Source organism: Perna viridis, chromosome 8 (genome assembly GCF_037379345.1).
Source record: "Perna viridis isolate PV_CMFRI_1.1 ecotype Kerala chromosome 8, ASM3737934v1, whole genome shotgun sequence".
Lineage (NCBI taxonomy): Eukaryota > Metazoa > Mollusca > Bivalvia > Mytilida > Mytilidae > Perna > Perna viridis.
Window position 1 is genome coordinate 22,408,747 of NC_142452.1, and position 23,719 is coordinate 22,432,465.

The 23,719-nt window shown below is 32.5% G+C and overlaps 1 protein-coding gene across 1 annotated transcript; it reads left to right on the forward strand.

The window, feature by feature from the left end:
- Positions 1-2,267: 2,267 nt before the first annotated feature.
- On the forward strand, positions 2,268-23,502 carry LOC148609854 (vitamin D3 receptor-like). The gene is made up of 8 exons (XM_088541288.1): positions 2,268-2,310; positions 3,104-3,204; positions 9,785-10,602; positions 12,146-12,290; positions 13,494-13,735; positions 17,303-17,531; positions 17,980-18,204; positions 19,366-23,502. The coding sequence occupies exons 2-8, from the start codon at positions 3,123-3,125 to the stop codon at positions 19,605-19,607; spliced, it is 1,983 nt and encodes a 660-aa protein (XP_088397414.1). The 5' UTR covers positions 2,268-2,310; positions 3,104-3,122; the 3' UTR covers positions 19,608-23,502.
- Positions 23,503-23,719: the final 217 nt, after the last annotated feature.

Consider the following 23,719-nt stretch of genomic DNA (forward strand, 5'->3'; position numbering starts at 1 on the left):
TATATCTATTTTAATGGAGGGTAATAATAAAATTACCTAACTGATAAACTGCATGTAGGCATAGTCTGAAAGGAAAATACCTGATTTGGTAACGGCATTTTCTATTGAAAATGTGTGTTAACCAGTTTTTATAGAGCGCTAAACATCCTGCTTCTACTATGATTAGCTATTGCCACTGAAATACAACCCAGTAGCATAACATTGCCATCGTTCAAAAGTGGTAATCAGTTCAGAAAATATGAACAATTAATAAGCGAGGAACAAATGCAATCACATGCAAGAAAATCAAGGAAGATAACCCTTAAAAAGTCTTGAACTATGTGGGGAAGACGCATAAATTTCAGATAAAGTAGTAAGATACAATTGCATCTTTCAGGAATCTTGCATACGTGTATAGAACAAAGTATTTTCAATGATACATTTAAACATTTGAAACAATTTTGACAAATTGCGTGAATCGTATTATATTTACTGTATTTTTCTACACATTTTACAATGACTAACTCAGAATAAAATGTATTTCATGTTTCAACTTTTATCTTTGTCACTGTCAAAACTTCAAAACTACGTAAATCATAGTTTTCTTTTAGGGCTTTAATTCTCCAGGATCGTTATTATCTAATGTCGCCAGTTCATAAAAATCCCTACTATTTCTTAACCCTAAACAAAACACTGTCCAAATATAATTCCTTTGATACTAATCATTACCTCATTTAAAGAAATAAGAAAAAATAAAGGCAAAACGATAAAAAAGAGTTTTAGAGTAGTTTATTACATTTGTATAAACTTCTTGGTAATAATCTATCATTGCTGTAAAAAATAAGGTCAAGTTAATAAAATTAAAATATGTGGATCTCCTTTCATGCCTTGAAAGTAATATAGTGATAAACTTTAATCTGCGAAACTAAGCGCAAGCACAATGTGCCCACATCATAGGCACCCGTTTCAGACATATTGAGACATGCACAAGTACTACAACACTGTAAGGTCCTCATCAGATTTGTTTTTAAATAATAAGGTTTTACAGACGTTAGAAAATTACGACCCTGGAGAATCAAAGCCCTTAAACTAAACTATGATTTACGATGATGCAGATTTGAAGTATTCACAGGGAAAAAGAGAAACGTTGAAACATAAATACATTCAGAATTATTAAGAGGAATAATGTCCAACAAAGTAATTAAAGAAACTCAAGGTATTATTCGCCTTGACTTTGAAACGAAATTATAATAATTACAATTTTTGATCTAGACCTTGACACATTATAATAATTGGAATTTTAAATTTAGACCTTGAAACAATATAATAATTGAAATTTAACCGTGATCTTTAAACATCATTATAGTGAGATCTTTAAACATCATTAATCATTATAGTGGTTGGAGTTATTAAAAGATACGTTCGTTACATAAGTTTGCAGGCACTCCGATCGTTCTTTTACAAATATTCGGCCCGTATTCTTGCAGTATACACCAATTAACAAATGGATTTCTTTTGCTAAAGGCTTGATAAGTATCTAGCCAAAAAATCAAACACTTCGGGTCCATTCACTACGGTGCTCAATAAAAATATATTCAAGGTTTAAGTATCTATTTGTCCGAAAATAATGCAGAAAGTGCTTTTTTTTTCATATGAGACAAAGTTAGGAGTGGTAGTTATTTTGGGCCAACATATAGACGAATGTGGAACTCCTTTTTATTATTGAATAGTGGAAGGCATTGAAAGTTCTGCAAAATAAAAAATAAAAAGACGGATAATTGATTTACTTCGTATGTTTCCTTGTTCTTGCTTTGTCGTTCCTCAATACCCTCTATATTCAATACTAAAAGGAGTTATATAAATACATGAAAATTACATAACATTATTGAAAATACTCTAACAAATAGCATAAATTAAATCAAAACATATTTAAAACAGAATTATGACGGAAGACAACACATAAATGAAGCAATACCATAGTTAACATCAAAAGTACTCAATAGACCGTTACAGTTCTTAATTATACTTACTCAGATCACACTGCCAAGCGAGAGACATGCTCATGAACAGAGAAAATTAAAGGATCCTGAAAAAAGAAATGAATTTTTTCGGCAACATTTAGCAGTGCTGTTCGGTAGTCTAAAAAATAACTAGAATTTGTTCATTTCTGAGATTCCACATTTCCAGCTGTTCGTGCTTACGTACAGTCTACTGTTATTTTCCGGGACGATGGTTTGAATTTAGCAGAACCAATCACAAATTATCTCCCTTTGTAAAGAAAACAAAAATTGTCTCCCTGTTAAAAACAGAAGCAAAGTTGACACGAAACAGGTTGGTTAAACTCGACCAAAAATGAAACCGACCATTGTCCCTTTATAGTAGTGGTGCACAAATATGAACACTGTGGTGGTTGTTAGTACAATTGCACTATGCTGTTCTAAGATGACTGTAGCAAGGCTGCAAAGCTCTCGAGCTTGTCTAAAAAGACTAAAGTTATAAGTGAGAAACAGATATGCATGAGAAGAAAAATGCGCTATTACATGTACATAATAGTGCTCGCTATTATTATTTAATTCCAATGCATGTCCGTTCCTCACTGCTCTTAGAGTGGTAGACAATATTATTTCTCAAGATTTCATGGAGTCGTTGGACATAACCTAGTCCGAATTTCAAGTTGAAAGTCGTTACAAGCAGTTGAAGGGCGATACTCCGCGGTACCGCTTAATCTCCAACTTTTTGTATGGTGCATCGTTCTGACCCCAACCCGACATATCAATATCCAAATATAAAAGAGGAGGGTTGCAAGGTCAGAGGAAATTCGGTCTAGACATAACCTACATTTTTGTACCATTCAAAATTTAATAAAAAAAAATGGGAACTATCTATTTGTATAAAAAAATTGTTGGTTACCACAAATAGAGTGGTGTACCACTATGTCAGTGATCAGTCATGGTATTTCTCTCTGTATTGTATCTGTTATGAACTGTTTTAAACCGTATATGATAAACATATGGTGTTTGTTTCATCACAATTAGACATTAAATGAAGTTACAAGTGTTGTAAATACAAAGGAATTATATGATATTCTGAAATGTTAAATTACTCACAAAATTGTTTTTTAAAGTAAGAAAACGAACCAAACAATGCTTCAAAATGCAAGACAAGAAAATCACAGACCCCATCGGGTAAGATTGCAATGCTCTCTGATTCCACAGAGCTTGAATGGTATGTTGATATTTTGATCAATATTAGCATAAATATGCTTTTTTTTTTTAATCTGAAATTTTCAAAAATGTTTAATTTACCCTTATTTTTCAACATTTGATGATTTTTAAATATAATTAAATTATTTCTTTATAAAAATGTGTTTTTACAAATTTAATCACAATAACTGTTGTGCTAAAAACTGCTTTTGAATTCAAAATGGCTTAAATCAAAGTATGAAATGGCTTTATTTAAATGATGAAGACACAATGTATGAATTTCTTTACCTATTTGACTTATTTGGGCCCCAAAAGTGCCCAAAATTTTTTGCCTTTGCAAGAAAAATGACCAAAATTTTGAACTTTAAATTGTAATAACTTTTGAACCCCTTGACCGATTTTAAAATTTTTTGCACCATTAAGTTACATTTCTTGGGCTCTTTCAAACTAATATATACTTGTACACTTTCTATATATTTCATATTTTGACTGACCTCCCTAGCTTGATTTTTTTTTTGATTTATTCCACTTCGTCCATGGGTGGACATAGGGCAACTACAGTTTCTCTCCATTCGCTTCGGTTTTGGGCGATGGTGTTACAATTCTTCCACGTTAGTCCTACTCTCTTCAGTTCAGAGTTCAAACCCCTCCTCCAGGTGTTCTTTGGTCTTCCTCTTTTTCTTTGCCCTTGGGGATTCCAATCTAAAGCTTGCTTTGTAGTGTTTTTATTGTTCTTCCTTAAAGTATGACCAATCCATTTCCATTTTCGGGTTCGAATGGTGTTTTCTATTGGTTGTTGTTTTGTTCTTTGCCAGAGTTTCTTGTTTGTTATTTTTTCTGGCCATCTGATATTCAGTATATTTCTTAGGCACTTGTTAACAAAGACTTGTATAGATTTCATGGTGTTTTCTGTTTCTCTCCAGGTCTGGCAACCATATAACAGGACAGACTTAACATTGCTGTTGAAAATTCTGATCTTAGTAGCCGTTCTCAGTGTTCTACTTTTCCATACTGGCTTTAGAATGGAAAAAGCCTGTAATGCTTTCATCTTTCTGGCTTGTACATCTTCGTCAGTGCCTCCAGTTGTACTCATGACACTTCCAAGGTACGTAAATTTATCTACATTCTCTATCTGTTGGTTATTTACCAATATTGGATCCATCTGGTTTTGTTGGATTCTCATGGCTTTGGTTTTGGCTGTGTTGATATACAATCCTGTTCTTTTAGCTGTTTCTTCGAGATGGTTGACCTGGTGTTGGGAATCTTGAAGACGATGCGATAGTGTGCATATGTCGTCTGCAAATTCGAGGTCTTCTAGACGAGATGTTAGTGTCCATTGTATACCATGAGGGTTGTTGTAAGCTGTGTTGCTATCCAGTCGATGACTATGAGAAAGAGAAGGGGAGAGAGAATGCATCCTTGCCTTACGCCAGTTGTTACAGGGAAAGGATCCATCAATGTACCAGCATGTATGACCTGACAAGAGAATTCTTCATACAGTAACTTAATCATGGAAATAATCTTAGGTGGAATCCCATAGTGTCCTAGAATGTTTCACAAGACCTGATGATCTATGCTGTCAAATGCTTTCTGGAAGTCAATAAAGTTTAGATATAGGGATGACTGCCATTCGATCGTTTGCTCAATAATTATTCTGAGTGTAGCAATCTGGTCGACACATGATCGTTCTTGTCTAAATCCAGCTTGTTCATCTCTCAGCTTGCTATCAATCTCTTCTTTCATTCTTTGTAAGATTATACTGCATAGGATTTTACTAGGAATGGACAAAAGAGTTATTCCTCTCCAGTTGTTGCAATTGGATTTGTCCCCCTTTTTAGGTAGTTTTACCAAGAGTCCCTTTTGCCAGTCTTTTTGAATTTTTTCTTTTTCCCATATCTGGTTTAATAGCCCAAGAAGATATTGAATGGTAGTGTCATTCATGGACTTGAGGGCTTCTGGTGGTATGCCATCGATTCCCGCTGCTTTCCCATTCTTAAGATGTTTTAGGGCTTTTCTTACTTCATTTTCAGTAATTTTGTCAGTCTCTATGTTAAGTGTTGGACCTTCTTCAAGTATTGGTGGATTTGTTGGTGGTGGTCTGTTCAATACCTCACTAAAGTGTTCTTTCCATCTGTCAAGCTGATCTTCTAGCTTTGTGAGGGTATTGTTGTTTTTATCTTTGACTGGTAAATTTTCATTTTGAGAGATCTTTCCACTGAGTTGTCTTGTGATGTTATACAATGTTTTGATGTCTCCTTTTAAGCAGGCGTTTTCGGCTTCTACTGCTAACTTTTCAGCATGGTTTCTTTTATCTCTTTTACAGCTTTTCTTCACTTCTCTGTCTTTTGCGCTGTAAAGGTCTTGCAGGTTTTTCTTTTGCTGTCTGGTTTTGGCACTCATCAACTTTTCTTTTATTTCCCTTCTTTCAGATATTGTATCCCATGTTTGATCTGACATCCATTTCTTTCTTTTCACTTGAATGAAACCAACTGTTTCTTCGCATGCTTCCAGAATGGCTGTCTTTGTTGAGTTCCAGATGTCATCAATATCATTGTTCATTTCTTCGTTGTCAAGATCTAATAAAGTACTAAATCTGTTCCTGAGTGTAATTTGGAAGTTTTCTTTCACTTTCTGATCTTTAAACTTCTCAACATTAAACTTCCTTTTTGTAGTCTCTCTTTTCTTTGTTGTTAAAAGCTTGAGTTTAATTTTTCCAATTACAAGGTGGTGATCTGATGCTGCGTCTGCTCCACGTTTTGTTCATACATCTTGTAATGAAGATCTCCATCGACGGCTTATTGTTATGTGGTCTATTTGGTTTTCAGTGTCTCCAGATGGTGAAATCCAGGTGGTTTTATGACAAGATTTATGTGGAAACCAAGTACCGCCAATTACTAGACTGTTTATAGCGCAAAAGTCAGCTAACATCTCTCCGTTCTCATTCATTTGCCCTATTCCATGTGGTCCTAGCTCCTTTTCTCTACATCCTCTGTCATCTCCTACTTTGGCATTCAGATCTCCTAAGATGATAAGGATGTCTCTTTTAGGAACGGCATCAACAACTGATTGTAATAAGTTGTAGAAGTCATTTTTATCATCTTCGTCTGCGGTGTTTGTTGGTGCATACACCTGTATAAATGTTGTTTTCTGGAATCGAGTGTCAAATCTAGCTGATATCACTCTTGCAGATATTGGATTCCACTCCAAAAGCGATTTCTTGGCTTTCTTTGTAAGCATGAATCCCACGCCTTTGTCATGTATGTCGTCTTCATTTGGATTTCCTGAGAATATGACCGTATGACCTGAAGATAGTGTTGTCATTCCAGCTATATTCCATCTTACTTCGCTGAGTCCTAGAATTTCGATATTGTATCTATCCATTTCGTTCGCAATTTGCAAGCTTTTGCCACTTTGATACATTGTTCTAACATTCCAAGTGCCTATGGTTGTTGGTTGTTTTGGTGAGAACAACTTCATCAGCTTTCACGTCATTTGCTGTCCTCGATGTTTTGTTTGGTCCTCTTTCTCTAGTCGTTGACGAGTCCGAGGAATGACTTTTACTGTAATCGTTTCTGTAACCATTTGTATCCACTAGTGGGGGGTTGGCCCTCTAGCTTCAGCTTTATTTTAATGTGCTGGTCAGCAAGTCCCTCACATGCTTTTGTATCAGAGTTTGCTCTCCTAGATAGGTTCCCTACCATGGGTGACGACTCCTTTCTAGCCGGGTTTTACATCAGAGTTTCCTCTGCTAGACAGGTTCCCTTCCAAAGGTTTGATCCCAGTCTGACCATCGTTTTCTGTCTGGGTTGTCTCCCGTAGCCTTTAACTCAACAGTCCATCACAAGGCAGCGATCTATTTAACCCATAGGTGGGGCAAGGTTGGTGAGAGCCAGGGCGTGTTCCACGCGCCGGTGGGCCTGCACTCTGCACCTTTAGGGTCCTTGTTACTCCGAGATCCCCTTCATGTTATCCTTGAGTACTAGACCCAAGTTACCGTGTGTTACCTTGGGGAGGCAAATTGAAGGAGTCTTGGTAGTGTAGAAGCTATGTACTGGATCTAGAGACGTTCGATCACTACTGCACTAGACGCATATCACTACCCTGTGGTTTTTAAGCCACCAACACACTAGCTTGATAGAGAACTTTAAATCTTACTTTTGGACGTTAAAGATTTCTCTGTCTTGCACTTTCAGCAGTGCACTTGAATCTGTATATTAATTTTAGGATGCCAAGAACTCATCATTACCTGCAAATGATTGAATTGGTATTACAATACTTGTACATGTACATTCCATATGATGATGCACTATTCTTGAAATGACAAATGGTACAGTTGTCAGTTATATTTATACCACATTAGCTTTGTACAAAATTAAAAAGTTGCTTGAAAGAAATTTCTAATGAGTTCTGAGTTTGAATTATGATGGCTATTAGATAAAAGTAAACATTATGTTAGTAGAAGTTCTTACATGTACATGTATATGGCATGCCTTTCTTGTCATGGGTATAATACAATGTATGTGATTTAAAATTACACACTCTAATATTTTATATAAAAAACCCTCAAAACTTCAAATTACACACAGTCACTACAGATACTAGGGATATAGAAATACACAAATAGATTTATACCCCAAGAAACAAAGTTGCAGAAGGTGTAATGTTTTTTGTGATCCGTCAGTCCATCTTTAGTTTCCGGATTTTTTTTGGAAACGCTTGCAGATATGACATGATTTTTGGTGTATAAGTTTACCATGATAAGTTAAAGGTCAAGTTAAACTTTCATTCCACTCCAATGATTTTTACTGAAATTACGAGCCTTGAACTTAGCTACATGTAAATTCACAGAAGTAACCGTTTTTCAGACTCTTTTCTAAACGCTTGAGATTATGACATAATTTTTGTATATAAGTTCACCATGATAAGTTACAGGTCAAGTGTACATTTTGTTCCACTACGATATTTACTTTTGATTAATTAAAACTCAAAGAAATCACTGTTTGGAGTTTGAAACTACCATTCTGAGTAACAGAATTTCGTTAGAAGATAAAGAAAAGATCATTTTCAAAAACCTTTTTTACATTTTATTTTGTTGCAATCTTTCCTAATGCCTGAACAAAACACCAATTCCTTTTTTATCGGAGTCCTTCTATATATATTTCTCTTACAAACAAATTTACTTGAATATCCAACATGGGGACAGATGGGGTATGTGAGCGTGCTCACTAAGGTTCTTTAATTTATTCAGCTCTAGAAAAAGATATACACCAGCTATATTGTTGCGCCAAAAAAATAAAATTACACTCCCAAAATATCACACATTTTACCTAACCCTGAAGTAGAAGTTTACATTGAACATACTAGACATCATGGACCTCAGACTACCACTAATTTAAACCCTGCCATAGTGACAGAAAAAAGTTGTGACATGCAACTAATCAGTATATGCTGTGAAATTTCCAAACTTTAGTGCATGTACATTGTACAATGTATCTTTAAGGGTTAATAAGGTCTACTAATTACAATGTACAATGTATATTAATGTTCCCTAAGATTTTGGTCAGCATTATGCACAATTCTGTTGACTAATTTCTTCCAAGATGCTTATTTTGGCCAAATAAAGATAACATGTAAGGTCATGTAGAAGTGGAAGCTCATACTCAAATACTCAATGTACTCTTGTGCTACATTTGCATGTCAGTTACCTTGGTAAACCATCTGTCTCTTTTCTTTTCTTTTCTTTGCTTAATGTTCTTTTTTTTGTTTTTATTTTAAGTAATTGGTTGTTATCCCAGTAGTAAATGTGAACTGAACCCTAGTTTGCAATCCAATGTCTGATCAAGGTAAAAAAAAAAAGGTACAGAATGAACATATAGTTGATTTTTTTATGTCCAGAACAATTTCTTGTTGTTTGTTGATTGATCAAGATGTAACATTTTAAATCCTATGAATTTTTCACCCAGACTTTGGTAGAAAGGGTCCGTTATTGAATATATTTTATAATGTAAGCATAGGAATTGAACTATGTGTACATGTACTAGCCTACTAGTATATTTATGAATGATGATATCACAGTGTTAGATGGAGACACTGTGATTCTACTCAGATAATCTCCACTGTGATGAGTAGAGAAGTTAAAATTAGTGTTGACAGCTGTGAAACCTTAAAAATTCTAAATCACAGCAATGAATGTTCTACATGTAGTTGATTTATGCATTTTCATTCTTTTGTCTGTTTGTCTATCCATTTGCACATGATATGAAAATTCAAAAACTCCCCAATGGATTTGAATATTTTTTTATAGAATGTTAGTACCATCTATGCAGTTGCAGTACCTGTGAGTGTTCCTAGGGTTGCTAATATTGGGCAAAAAACAGTTAATAGTAGTCTTGAACCCCTTATTTTGTGAAAATTCGCATAATTAAAATTTTCTATACCTGTATATGCTCCTCAGCCCCATATAATATTTGCATGGTTGTAATTTTCACAATTTCTGCATGGTCCAGTACAGAGAAAGTGGATACATGTAAGAGTATTTCCAATTTGTCAATTGTGCATGGTCTTCTGCATTTTAGTGTTATATTTTACCAAAACTTTTCCAGGCTGCAACAGTCATGGAAAAAGAGTCCTGATAAATGAAAGAGCTTATTCTAACATGGAAGAGAAAATTGACAATTCTGTACTAGATTCAGTAGCTGACTATGCAGAAATAACTATGTGTGATAATGAAATAGCGTGCTGTGAGGAAGAGGTTGAAACTGATGAATTGGCTGGCAATAATGAAGCTAACAATCATCTAAAGAAAGAATCAGTAGCGAAAGTGACTTCATACAATAACACATCTGTATATATCCCAAATTATACACCATTGGACTCTGATTGTACAGTATCATGTCATAGAGATAATGAGGTATCAACATCAATAATAAATTATAACAGTGACCAGAATACCGAGATATCTGCGGTACATGTTCATCATTTACAAGAATGTGACACATTAATTAAGTTAGAAGTTGAACCCGTTGATGAAGAAGAAAGATCTCCAAATGATGGTCAAATTGACATTGATATACAGGAATGTGATAAAGTGATAACTTTACCAAACCCTGAAGTAGAACATTACATAGATGAATGTAAACTGTTCACCTTATCACAATCAACTGAACCTACACAAACCAAAGATTTTTTCTCTGAGACAATCAATACATCCTCACCAGAACCAATCTATAAATTAGAAGTAGTCAGTGATGAAATAACTGTAAATAATGATTCCTCCTCTCCCACAACGTTTCTACAAACTACTGAGGTTGTTAATAAGGACAGACAGCCTCCTCGGACTCCTCATTTACCTCCATGTAGAATATGTGGTGAGAAGGCATCTGGTTTCCATTATGGAGTAAATACATGTGAAGCTTGTAAGGTATGCTTTGTAAAATATAATTCATTGATGCTAACTTGTTTTAGCTCCATACTTAGTTATCCTTTTGTGAGCACTGCATGCCCTTGATTTTTTTAGAAATCTGTATAAGTAGGTTGTGTACATTTTGTTACCAAAAAGTAGGGAGTTAAATGTACACGTATGTAAGATTTTCAACGCAGGTTAAAGCTCCATCTATAAAAGCTCATTCAATATGAGTTAAATGTATATGTCAACATTGTTCTATATAATGTAATGACATAAGTTTGCCTTTTGCTTCATTTTTAACACAAGCCATTATTTCAAATAAAAATTTCACAGATTTATTTTTAAAAAGTTATGCACATGTCTTAGCTACTGTGTACTCATAGTCAAAAGGTCAAGTGCTTTGACCTAATGCCAATGTAGGTACTGGTATATACAATCTACATGTACATGTAGTCTAGACCATAGGTAAACTGTCCAAATACCTGTATGTTTAGAAACATATATGTACATTTTTGTATATGTATATTCATGTATATGTAAAACATTAAAAGGATAATACTTGGAACATGTGGAAAGAGTGAAAAACCAAAATTTGATTACAAGTCTCTTAAGAACATCAAGATTTAACGAGTGTGTAGAACTTGTTCTGTGCACATGTCACTATATTTTGGTTATCCTTGATAACCAGTTGATTATCCTACATGTATTTATAATATATGTTTTTTTCAAAGTTATTAAAAATTTTCAATTGGATTTCAAATTTGTTATTGATAGATTGATTATCCGATTCATTTGTGCCATCAAATATAGTTTAAGTCAATGAAGAAAGTTATATGAAGTTTTTTCAAGGGAAAGTGAAAGAGTGAAATTGCTTACTATATTTCAGATGTGATTTATCGAAATATGTTTCACAGGGAACATCAAATACATGTAACTCAATGCTACATGTATCAATTTAATGAATGATATAATTTTAGACTTTACTTAGTTAGAGATGGTGCTATTTGTACTCTAATTACATTTAACTTTATTGATAATGCTCTGTTGCAATGCATGTGTTACAAGTATTTCGCTGATGTTCAACCAACATGAATATAAATGGGAGACTCCCTATAAGGCCAAAAGAATAATATATCTGTTTCCTGCTACCCTTCCTACCCTAGTTTTTTGTGCTTACCCTAAACATTTTATAACCATTTTGGCTCAAGCACTGTTAAAGTCTAAATTGTTTCCCAATTAACTCAATATAAAATGCTGTTGAAAAAAAAATTACTCTACCTTCATATACCTACCCTATTTTTTCCTTGCTGGTAGCAGAAACAAAAATATATTTTAAACTGTTTAAGTCACTTCAGAAATACATCACTACGGACAGAAAGATTTTGAACCATCCATGTCAGAGGATCTACATACTATATGTAGGATGTCCCTGGCGCTCCATTCCTATTATCACATTGTAGTACATGAATAAACTACTCTAAGTTTCTGGAAAACTACATGTATGTTTTAGTCTTTTCTTTTTATAGTAATATTAATTGCATTCTCAACTGTATTTCAGGGATTTTTCAGGAGAAGTATAAAACGGGTAACAGAATATAAATGTGTAGAATCAGACAACAAGTGTGTGATAGAACCAGGGAAAAGGAATGTATGTCCCAAGTGTCGCTTTGACAAATGTATCAAAGTAGGAATGTCAAAAAGTGGTATGATAATGTTTATGTAATGACTTATACTTGCTCTGTATCATTTTTTTTATCTGTTGCGTTTTTTTTTTTTTGTTCTTTGTTCTTCTTAAAAGACATTTTGGTACAGCCTTGAAATAATACCTGTGAATAGAAAATAAGAACATGTAGGTATCTACTGAGTTAGAAATAGTAGCATGCCCGGCAGCCCGAGACTGGCTATTTTTTTGCAGGGCTGGCTGATTTTAGCAAAAATTTATATAGACATATAGTAAATGTATTGGCTGGCTAGAATTTAAGTGAGTTTTCTACCCTGGTATGTATCTGTACCATAAATATATGTACATGTACATGTATGTTATCTTTCTTTTAGAATTATTTAAGCTGTCAGGATAGACCTATATATAATTTACATTTTGATTCGTATTTGTACTTTAACATACCTTGTGTCAAACATATTCTTAAAGTACATTGATAGGTTGCATAATGAGTGAAAGTTAAATATTGCAAAATATCAACTTGTGTAATTTAATTTCAACATCATAATAAAAGAGCCTCGGCTAGATTGTTATGATGTTGAAATTAAATTACACAAGTTGATAATTTGCATTATTCAAATTTCACCAGTTATAAAACCTTTTTCTCTTTAATCCCTCACAAATATTTGGCCTCTTGACATTCAGCATCAGTGATTAAATTTAAGCAAATATCTGTCTTTGACATCACCAGATCTTACAAGAGAACAACCTGAGAAATGTCACCATGCCACTTTGGACCAATCATATTTTAACATCAATGCATCACAATTACACAACAATCAATCATAATGATGTGATAGCGCAAAATATCTAGCCATCCAAGAAGTAGATAATATGACCAAATGATATAGAATTTCTCTTTATTAAATGATAACAGAAATCTGTAATTGTTTTTATTTTTGCACTTGGTGGTTTTCAAACATTTTCGTGAGTAATTGAGTTTGCATAATGCTGAAAGTTACCATATGCTGAAAAGTTTGCATAATACTGAAAGTTACCATATGCTGAAAAGTTGATGGTGCTTATTTTTGCAAAGTAATAACTGATTATAAGAATTCATGAAAAATTAATACACTTGTACCATGAAATTAAATACAATTGCACTAATCTTCTATATGCTTAAGTCAGATTCACATACATCCTGTTTAGATTGTGTATTTCCATCTTAGTGTTCTTTATTTTTTAGCAATAAAAACGGGACGTTACACTCATGAAAAGAGATCTCAAGATATTAGAGAAATAAAAAGCTTAGAAAGAATAGAGAAAACACAGCACCATATCTATGATACATTTCCTACCAATAATAGTATTGATGAAGTAAAGGAACTAGTCAACACCCTGATAAAGGCACAGAAAGAAATGTATGGTGTTAACTATGATTACTGGACAAATGATGAGATGATTAACAAACTTACTCAGGACTGTTTTGTAAGTTGCACAGTAAATTATACCCCCACTCATGTTGGCATCTCCTTTTCTGTCCATTTGTCTGTATTTTATTACAATTGTCTTGATTTCCAATGGATGAACTGATTTTCTAATTGGTATGCATGGTTCAACACTAACAGTAGTCCTGTACCTACCTAATTTGAAAGAGGACTTCTTTGAAATTTTGCCTGGTAGTCCTTTAGGCTACCTTAATTAAATCTTAAAATTTTATAAGTTCTAAGGACAGGACTGCAAAATAATTTTGAGGACTACCTAATTTGTGTATCAGAAAGTCCAGTGGGTTACCTAGTGAGAAAGGTTAGTGTCAAACCCTGGTGTGTGGCTTTATATACAATGTACAAATGTAGATAAGGGATACATAAGTTATTTTGATTGATCTTCAAAAAGTGGATATTTTGCCATTTTTTATGTCTCATGACAACCATTCTATTGAAAAGTATGCTGAAGAAGATGGGGTATATCTGCAAGAAGCAGGACAACAGGTATAATTGAACTTTAAAAATATGGTCAAGTATCATTAAATATCATTAAAGAATGGAATTTAAGATAATTATCATATTTTATCACTAAAGTGTAAAAAATTCAATTACAAAAATTTATTTATATGACTGATAGTTATTAGTCCTGTTCTTGCAATTTTACCCTAAGGGGACTTTAGGTTTCCACTCTGTAGTCTGTTAGTCTGGCAAATCAGTTTTTTTTTTTGTTTTTTTTTATCATGCTTGAAGATTCATTACCTTAACATATTAGGTACATTGCAAGTTGCAGATCAAGTTCAATTTTTGTTCAGCTTCATTGATTTTTTATACACCCGTCTAAGACAGGATTTTTATAAATTTCAGATTTTTCATTTCCATGTTTTGAATTTTTATACTTAAAAAAAGAGGGATTTTCAAGTTATTCAAACACACTTTCACTTACTTTTATGGAACTTTGATGAATTGTTCATATCTATTGACATAAGCTCCCTTACAGTTTTAATAAATTTCAGATTTATCCTTTTCGTATTATGAATTTTTATACTTAAAAAAAAGGGGTATTTTCAAGTTTTCGCACAATAACTCAAAAACACTTTCACTAACTTTTATGAAACTTTGGTGAATTGTTCATATCTATTGAAGTAAGCTCCCTATCGATTTGTATAAATGTCAAATTTCATGATTCCATGTTTTGAAGTTTTACTCTTTGAAAAAAGGCATTTTTTATTTACTTGATTTTTTTTTTTGAGGGGGGGTGGGGGGTGGGGAGGATATTTGACAGAGCTCACAGTATTTCTAGTTGATCATGTAACTTTATTCAAAGCATAAGGACAATCGATCCAAATCCTAAGTTTTCCAAAACTTTATTTATGGTTGGTAAGTTATGCAGGAAGTTAGCATTCTATTTTCATCAACTAATTTTTGCATGTAGGGGACTTTGTATAGTCATGCAATACTCTCAGAATGCTTGTTTTTTTGTGCACTGTAGTAACATTAGAAGGGATATCACTAGAAACAGATTATTATGTAAACACCACAGATATCATAAACAAAAAAAGATGAAATTACGAAAAAGCAAGGAACAAAATTTCATTATCTTGTTATCTTAGGACAATTTCTTTCAAGCAACTCATTGGTCTCATAGTAGCATTGGTAAAATTGGTAGTCACTGCTTCTAAATCAAGTACATGGCAATTTAGAAATAGAGTAAAAACTTTTTTGCTTGCAGTCAGAATAATGACATGCCTACCAGCAAGCTGTTACTTCAGTGAGCTAGCACAATAAAAAGCCAACACAGCATGTTGAGCAAGGTCTGTTTGATTGATCAAAGCATCTTTCGTGACAAAAAATATCCATCATAAGACATAAAACAATAATCAATCAATATCAGTTGCTTTTCTTTCCTTGAATCTTGATGAATAATTTTGTGTGAAGATAATTTGAGCTTTTAAATATGTACTCTTGTCTTTGGGTCTGATAGCTTGCTCAGTAGTGCACAAGTATTCCCAATGGCATTTTTTTGGTACAGCAATACCTTTCTGAATAAAATCCTGATTAAACAAAAATCCTTTCTAAATCAGATTACTTGTCAAGTCAGATCATATTTTGAACCTTTATAAACTGAACAATTCCCAGAACTAAACATATCCTTAAGTCCCTAAAGGGTCCAATGTAAAAAGGTTTCACTATCTCCCTAATTTTTAGGTTATACCATCAACATGAAGGTTTGCCACCATTTATAACATACCATTATCATAAAAAAAAGAAAATCTCTTACATTTTTTAAGATAAGATTATGTTTATATAACTTCAGCATGGAAAGAATGCCTTATACTTGCTAGTACCATGACATACATGTATATGTTAAGTTTACAGTAAAATCCCAAATGTAGTTTTTGTGTTACGCCATTTTGAATGTTTTGCCTTACCCTTTTTTTCACCATTTTATGGTGGGGTTCACTTAATGTTCTATTAATGCCCTTTTTATGCCCCCGCAATAAAATATAGTAATTTACCCCTGTCTGTACATCCGTCTGTTGTGCCGTCCGTCCATCCAGATTACACATGATCATTGCTTGTCCGGCTATCTCCTTGTACAGTTTTTGAACTACATCTAAAATATTTCACAGGATATTTCTTCACTTGATGGAGGTGTGCATTGCCAAAGGATTTTGATTTTCGTGAAATATTATGAAAATTGGTGATAGTTACACTTTATCATTTTACTCAGAAATATATGGATCATGGCTTGTCAGGCTGTCTCCTTATGCAGTTTTTGAACTGCATCTAAAATATTTTACATTTTATTTCTACACATGATGAAGGTGTGCAGTGTCAAAAGGATTTTGATTTTCATGAAATATTACGGAAATTGGTGAAAGTTAGACTTACTTATTTTCATCAAAAATAGGGCAGTATGGCTTGTATGGCTTCTCTTTCTGTAGCTTTTGAACTACATCTAAAATATTTTTTCCAGGATGTTCATATGCATGATGATGGTGTGCAAGGTCATAGGATAATGATTTTCAAGAAATATTACAGAACCGGGTGATAGTTAAACTTTGTTATTTTTGTCAGAAATATATCCCAAGCAACAAAGTTAAGGATTTGTGGACTTGGGTATTAACATTTTTTATGTGTGCATTAATATGTCCATCAGTTCCCTTTTTCTCATCGTAACTAGTCTGCCACTACCAAACAGAATTTCATGACACTTTGTGACCAGGATACAATATGTAGATATGCATATATTTAGGAATTTCTTATCTCCAAATTGATCCCCAGACCATGAGTAACACAAGTCTTGGAAGGATTTCTGAATCTGTAAACCATGTCTTCATACAAAAATAAACATGTTCCTAATTTGGCAATCTAGCGAGCGGGGGCATCATTAGTGTCTTACAGACACATTTGATTTACTAAAAAAAAATCACTAATAACAAATGAGGCAGGGCTTCTAGTATTGTAAAGATGTGGTAAACATGTATATTATGTATATCCTTGTACACTACTTGTATATAAATATAATTGTAATATAAACATTGTTTTAAAAATTGCAACATTTCAGAGGCAACACAGAGCTAAGACTGATATATTTGGGGATTTAGATAAACTTCCAGAGGATGAGTTCAATAGATTTTACAACACTACGGGTATTGACATAGATAATAGGATAGAACTGATGAGTGAGATAGCAACATCCTTAGAGAATGGTATCTCCAGATACATCAACTTTGTCAAACATATCCCTGGATTCTCCAGTCTATCACTAGATGACCAGGCAGCATTGATTAAAGGCAAATTATTTGAAGTAGCAGTTTAAATCTTTGTTTTTGCCTAGACTTTACTTTATATTTGATTTTTGCCATAAATTTGATTCAGAATTTTTTATTAGATATGTTATACCTGACGGGCTAATTTTGATACAACCACCATGGGGGCCAGATGAGTTGCAAAAAATGACCAGATCCTGCAAAATCAAACTGGGAAAAAATATGTCAAAACACATCTATTTGACACTATCACAGCATCAAAGCTAAGTAGCATGTTAGAGAGACAAATAAGAAGGTATATCATGTTAACATTTACATCTATTTATGAAAATATGATAGTAAAAAAGCTTGTCACCTTTAAATCCCATCCAAATGGACAGGGCTCCTGTGCCAACCAAACACTGTGTGTTGGGAACAGACTGCCTAAATTTGTCAGAGGTATTATCATTTACATGTATATGTTCTTTTACAGCTGCTAGATTTGAGTTTTGGTTTGTTGGTTACCAGAGATTTGTATGTACAGAATTAGGTGTAACAACAGGTATCCTAAAACAAACTCACCATAAATCTGAACTGTTTAAAGTAGTAGGAAGTGAATTTGTTGAAGCTTTGTTCCAACACAGTGAAAAAATACAAAGCTTACATCTTACAGTGGAAGATATTGCAATACTACGGTCTTTCTTGGTTGTTTCTCCAGGTTTGTACATTTAATGTAATATTCTACTTGTGTTGGCAAAGATGAACATTATCATAGTTCCAAGTGTTCTTCCATATTTTTTTCATTAATTTTAATATGTACCAGTATTCATAAATTATTGCATGCATTTTTTATAATGTAATTTTAGCTGAAAATGTGACTTTTAGCAATTCTGCAAAATACACTGAGCAATAATGTTAAAAATTTTATTACGCGAGTTTTGACAATCACAAATTTAAGATTTCACAGTTTAGCAATCAAAACATCACAAAGGTCTATGAATTTACAATATTAAATAGTTGATGTCGGAAGCTAAACCATTAAGTACACAGTTTTGAAAAAGTCAAATAAATTTCAAAAGCTATATGTAGGTGGCGAATGGTGGTTTTCTAACTGTAGTTGGATTTGCTTGTTTAAATGTTCATATGGAAGAATTAAAGTTATAACAAGCATTGATCTGATATACTTTTGATTCAAAAAGGCTTCTTTCTACAACAAAAATGATTTGCAAAGAATATTCAAGAATACAAGAAGTTACATCATTTCTCATAGTGCATTCATTAAAAAATATCGCAGAAGGAAAAGTGCCGTAATCAGGAGACTTCAAATTTCTGCAAAAAATGTATAAAATTAATACAAAGCCATACAATATTAGGGAATAAATTCCTATCATGTGCCACATAACTGATTTTATATGAATTAGCACTCATGATAAACATTTTATAACAACCTTAAAAAAGACTTTAAAAAATTACTTAAGTCTGAGAAAATTCTTAACTGTGACATCATCAATTTCAAAGAATTTGATTTGAGTTACCATAGAAGTTAAGATTATTCTCAGACTTAAGTATTTTTTTTAATATTTGTGGCACTGGGGCCTGAGTATTATTTTTTTTATTTGAATGCTTACTTATTGTTTTATTTGCTTTTTTATTGGTCTTTATAGCTAAAAGTATGCAAACTCAATAACACAATAACATGATCTTATATTGCCTCTTATTTCTGAATGTAAATGAAGCCAGAAAATTGTCAGGAATTTGATAGTTTTTTTTGTGAATATAACTCCTGTAACAATTCTTAGAGAAATTCACAATGAAAAATTTTGCAATTAAAACCTATATTGTACTTTGTATTTAATTTAGCATTTACACAAAATTTCAGATCGCTGTACCTTACAAGACAGAGAGGCAGTTGAAAGCATTCAGTGGAAAATGATGACATGTCTGAAATACATGTGTGATACTCACCACAAAGATGACAATCATTTCTTGTCAAAGGTTATTGACAAAATTACTAGTCTCAGGGAACTTACAGAGATGAATGAGAAACGAGCACAATCAATTAAGTTGGAATGGCCTATCCTGAAAAATCATCCCTTATTAGTAGAGTTAATGTCAGGGTAATTTTTTATGGACTAGTTGGGACTGTTTATTTAGACATTTGGTCTACTAAATGTATATTCTCATTGGACCAGACAAGATTATACGGTATTTATTTTTGTGGTGAAAGTGTCTTTTGCTCACTTGGACTTTGAGCTTATGCTATTGTATCTGTCTTCAATACACTTTTATCTTTTTGCTCAACTACATTTAAAATTCCTTGACTGATTTTTGCCAGGTTGCATTAGTGCAAATCGGCCTACAGAATGGTAAATGTTTGTCAGGCAGGCAGGTAAAATATTTTCATATCATTTTTCTCAGTTACATTATACATTTGGTTCTTAACCTCAGTACGGGGTCCCATATCGTGGGATGCAATTTCAGGTCAGTCACACTACTATTTCCTGTTTACCGCAATTCAGCCATATTTGTATTTGACCCATTTTTTATGAAATCTTTGAAGGAATTATTGTGATAAAAAGCCTCTTCTAAAGATCCACTTTCATTCTACTGGATAAAGCAATTTATCTGACAGTAATTATTTATGCTCCTGAAACAGTAAGTACAAACGTAAATGTTTTGAAACATAGTTGGGTTGTTTATCTCAATGCTGTCAGCATATTATACACATATATGTGTGCAGCTCAACAAAGTTGCTAATGAAATGCTATTAGAAAATACATTGTGGCTTATATCCTTAATCAAAGTTTAAGAATTCTGGTAGGAAATACATTAGGAATGTTCTCTATAAATAACTAAATTTGTGTTCATCTTTATAAAATAATATAGCCACTTGATATCCAATTCTTTTTTGGTGATCAATTTAGGCCCTGAAATTGAAAAATGAAAAAAAAAACAATAGTTCTAGAAGTTTTTCATTGACTGCTGTAATGATATTAGAAAACTTAAAACTGTGATATTTAATAGATGACAGTTGTGATTTTTTTATTTGTTATTTCGTTACAATAAAGGCTACCATTTATTGAATGCCATTGAATTTCCTTATTCTAAAGGAGTCTGTCTTCAATGAAATGGATGTATTTGTTGTTGTGTATCATAACAAGTGTAAAAAATGTGCCTTTTAACATTTTAGCATTTTATATCAAGCTGTCATTCCATGTGTATTCCTTGTTTCATCACAATACTGCTTGAGAATGAAATTTTCATCAATAACCTTTAACCCTCTTAAGAGGAATTACATGTATGAATAAAAAAAATATTTTTTTATATGTTTGTATGTATATGCCAGTAAAATAATTGTTTGAAAAGTGTTTATGCAGTTAGATGTTATTGTTTATTAATGAGAATTCCAAAGTCTATGTATAAAATTTCGTTGATATTAACTGACAAATTAGCATGGCCTGGTTTCACAAAAAATCTTAAGTTGAGATTTTACCTTGCAAGTCTTTCCTCAACTCAAATTTGGACAAATCAAATCTCTTTAATATTATTGACGATTTGAGGGAAAACTCAAGGATTTGAGACAAATATCAATTTTAGATTTTGAATGGAACCCAGGCCAGAATGATAAAATAATTATTGTTTAATTTTATATTGGCAGCAATTTTTATGTATATATACTGTAATTGATTTGAAATTAAAAAAATGTGAATATATTGTAAACCAATTATTTTCGCATATAATTAATTATTTCCACATCTATTTATTTTCACTTCTTATTGTAAATGTTCTCAGAGATGTACATACTAGTATTCTGTGCCTTATTTATGGCAGGTTATTTTCACAGTACTTTCTTACTCCTGAAAATACAGGAAACAAATTGCTCCTGAAAATAAGTTGGTTACAGTATGAGTACTTGCTAAAAGAGGAAAGCAGTACTTATCTTTTTTATCTTTCAGCTTCGTTAGTTTTGGCTTACAGAAACTGTTTTTGTTTCATTTTTAGACCTTTTATAGTTATCAATTTCTGTTGTTGTGATGCTAAGGTTATTGATTTCAATATCAAACATCTGATCCCGGTTTCATAAAAAAAATCTCAAATTGAGATTTCCTCAAATCCTCAAATTCAAAATTTTAGCAAGCTGATTGGTTGAAATTTGAGTTGAGAAAAGATTTGAAGAAAATCTCCATCTGAGATTTTTTATGACACCTGGCCCAGAGTCTGATAAAAAATGTTACTTGTGAAAAATCTGGTAAGACAAATTACTTGAATTTAATTATAAACAAAATAAGAGTAGTGTGAACTGTTTTCCTATCCATTTATGTATATGTGTGAATGCTGTTAGTGTATTATGTGTGAAAAGTGCCTTTTGGTATTTATAATAGATTCCAATTTACAATCATGTGACTTACAATAATTTGTGATGAAATGTTTGCTTTAAAAAGAATCCTACTTACTGCAATTCAAAATTGTGTTCAATGTATTATTGTGATATTTGCCATTTTGTTAATTATTTCTGTGATTATACCCACTGATAATTTTCTATGTCAGAGTAAAAATAGATATTGTTGCTTGAAGTTAAGGCCCACATGTCATTGTCAGTTTTAACTAACAACATGAAATATGGACATATAGGCGGGGTGATTCCTATATACCAGTACCCCTCAAACTTTGTTTGCAAAGTGTATGATAAATCGCAATAAAAGAAATCTTCAACACTTATAATAATTCTACTGCAAGTAGAGGATCAGAAAAATCTTTTAATTCTGAAAAGGGGCCCATTGATTTGTCCAGGAGGTCCTGCTTCAATAATTTCAGGTTACTTTTGTATTAAATCAACCAATCTCTTTTTAACCTTAGGTGGAGGTTTACCCCCTCTTCTCCTTGGATCCACCTATCATTACTTATATGGCAGTTCTATGTCACATATTTTATACAGTACCTGGTCATTTACCACAATAATAGCATGAATAGCTCTCATTTACTGTTAGAGTAAATTAAACATTCCTGTCTGTTACGGAATTATAGTTCATGAAATATTAAACCATTAGCTGTGACACTACATGCCTTGCATCCCAAAGTTTGACATGCTAATCATTATGTCCCAAGTTATCCCAAATAAGATAAAAATTATAGCAGCAATGCAGACGGTATGATACAATCTTTAGTTTACATGTATTCTACATTCCTTGTATTATACATTATCCCTATTTAAAAACTGAAAAATTTTCTGTAACAGCTGTATTTCATTTTTTTCTTTCAAAGAATGTTGTCATCATTTTAGCAAAGTCTTTTAAAATTCTTTTTATACCCTCAGCTTTTCTAGAGTTAAATAGTGATCATATTGTCTGTCAATAATTTTTGTTACGGTTACCATAGAAACTTGGTATTTTGGAAGAAGTTTTATGTAGATATGCCGTACTGATCTGTTGGATGACTTTGTTTATATTTTGAACATTTTGTAATTGGGTGAGAGATAGGAATTATCCTTAAGTGTTTTTTGTTTAAGTTTCTTTAATTAATTGTACAAGAAGTTACGAAAAAATACACATTCTGGTTTATTGAGTCAGTGAGATGATGATGGTCTATTTAATCCCGATTTTGGTGTTTTAATACTTACTAACTGTTTGGCTTGTTTTATCTTTTTTTAAGAGGCTTTTTTTCCATTTGGTAACCTTAAATATTCTATGCATTGAGAGTATGATACATTTTCTTTGGACCATTTTTGCTTACCATTTGTTCAGTTATAAGTAAAACATTTGTATGTATCTATATTTATATATATGCAATAATGCATTATTGAAATTATTGTTAATGATTTTATATTTCTACAATCAAATCTAAATATTAGGAATAGTCAGAATATTTTATCATGATTTCATACATTTTAGGGATAATCAAATATTCGGCTTCATAATTTTGTTATCTTTATATATATTTTAGATGATTTTCTTATAATTAGAATTGATATATTATTTGTTGCACTTTTGTTTTTTTTTAAATAAAATTTTATACATGGCGTCATTTATTTTTACATTGTAGTAATATATTATATTGTGGATGAGGTGTTCAGTATTGTCTACATGTTTCAGAGAGTAATCAAAGGAACCAAGATTCCAGCGGAAATCAAAAGAATGTAATCCAGGGACAAAGACCAGACATGGAAAACAGACACACACAACAAAGAACATACAGTAACTTAAATAATACATATAAAGTAACAAAAGTAAATGAGC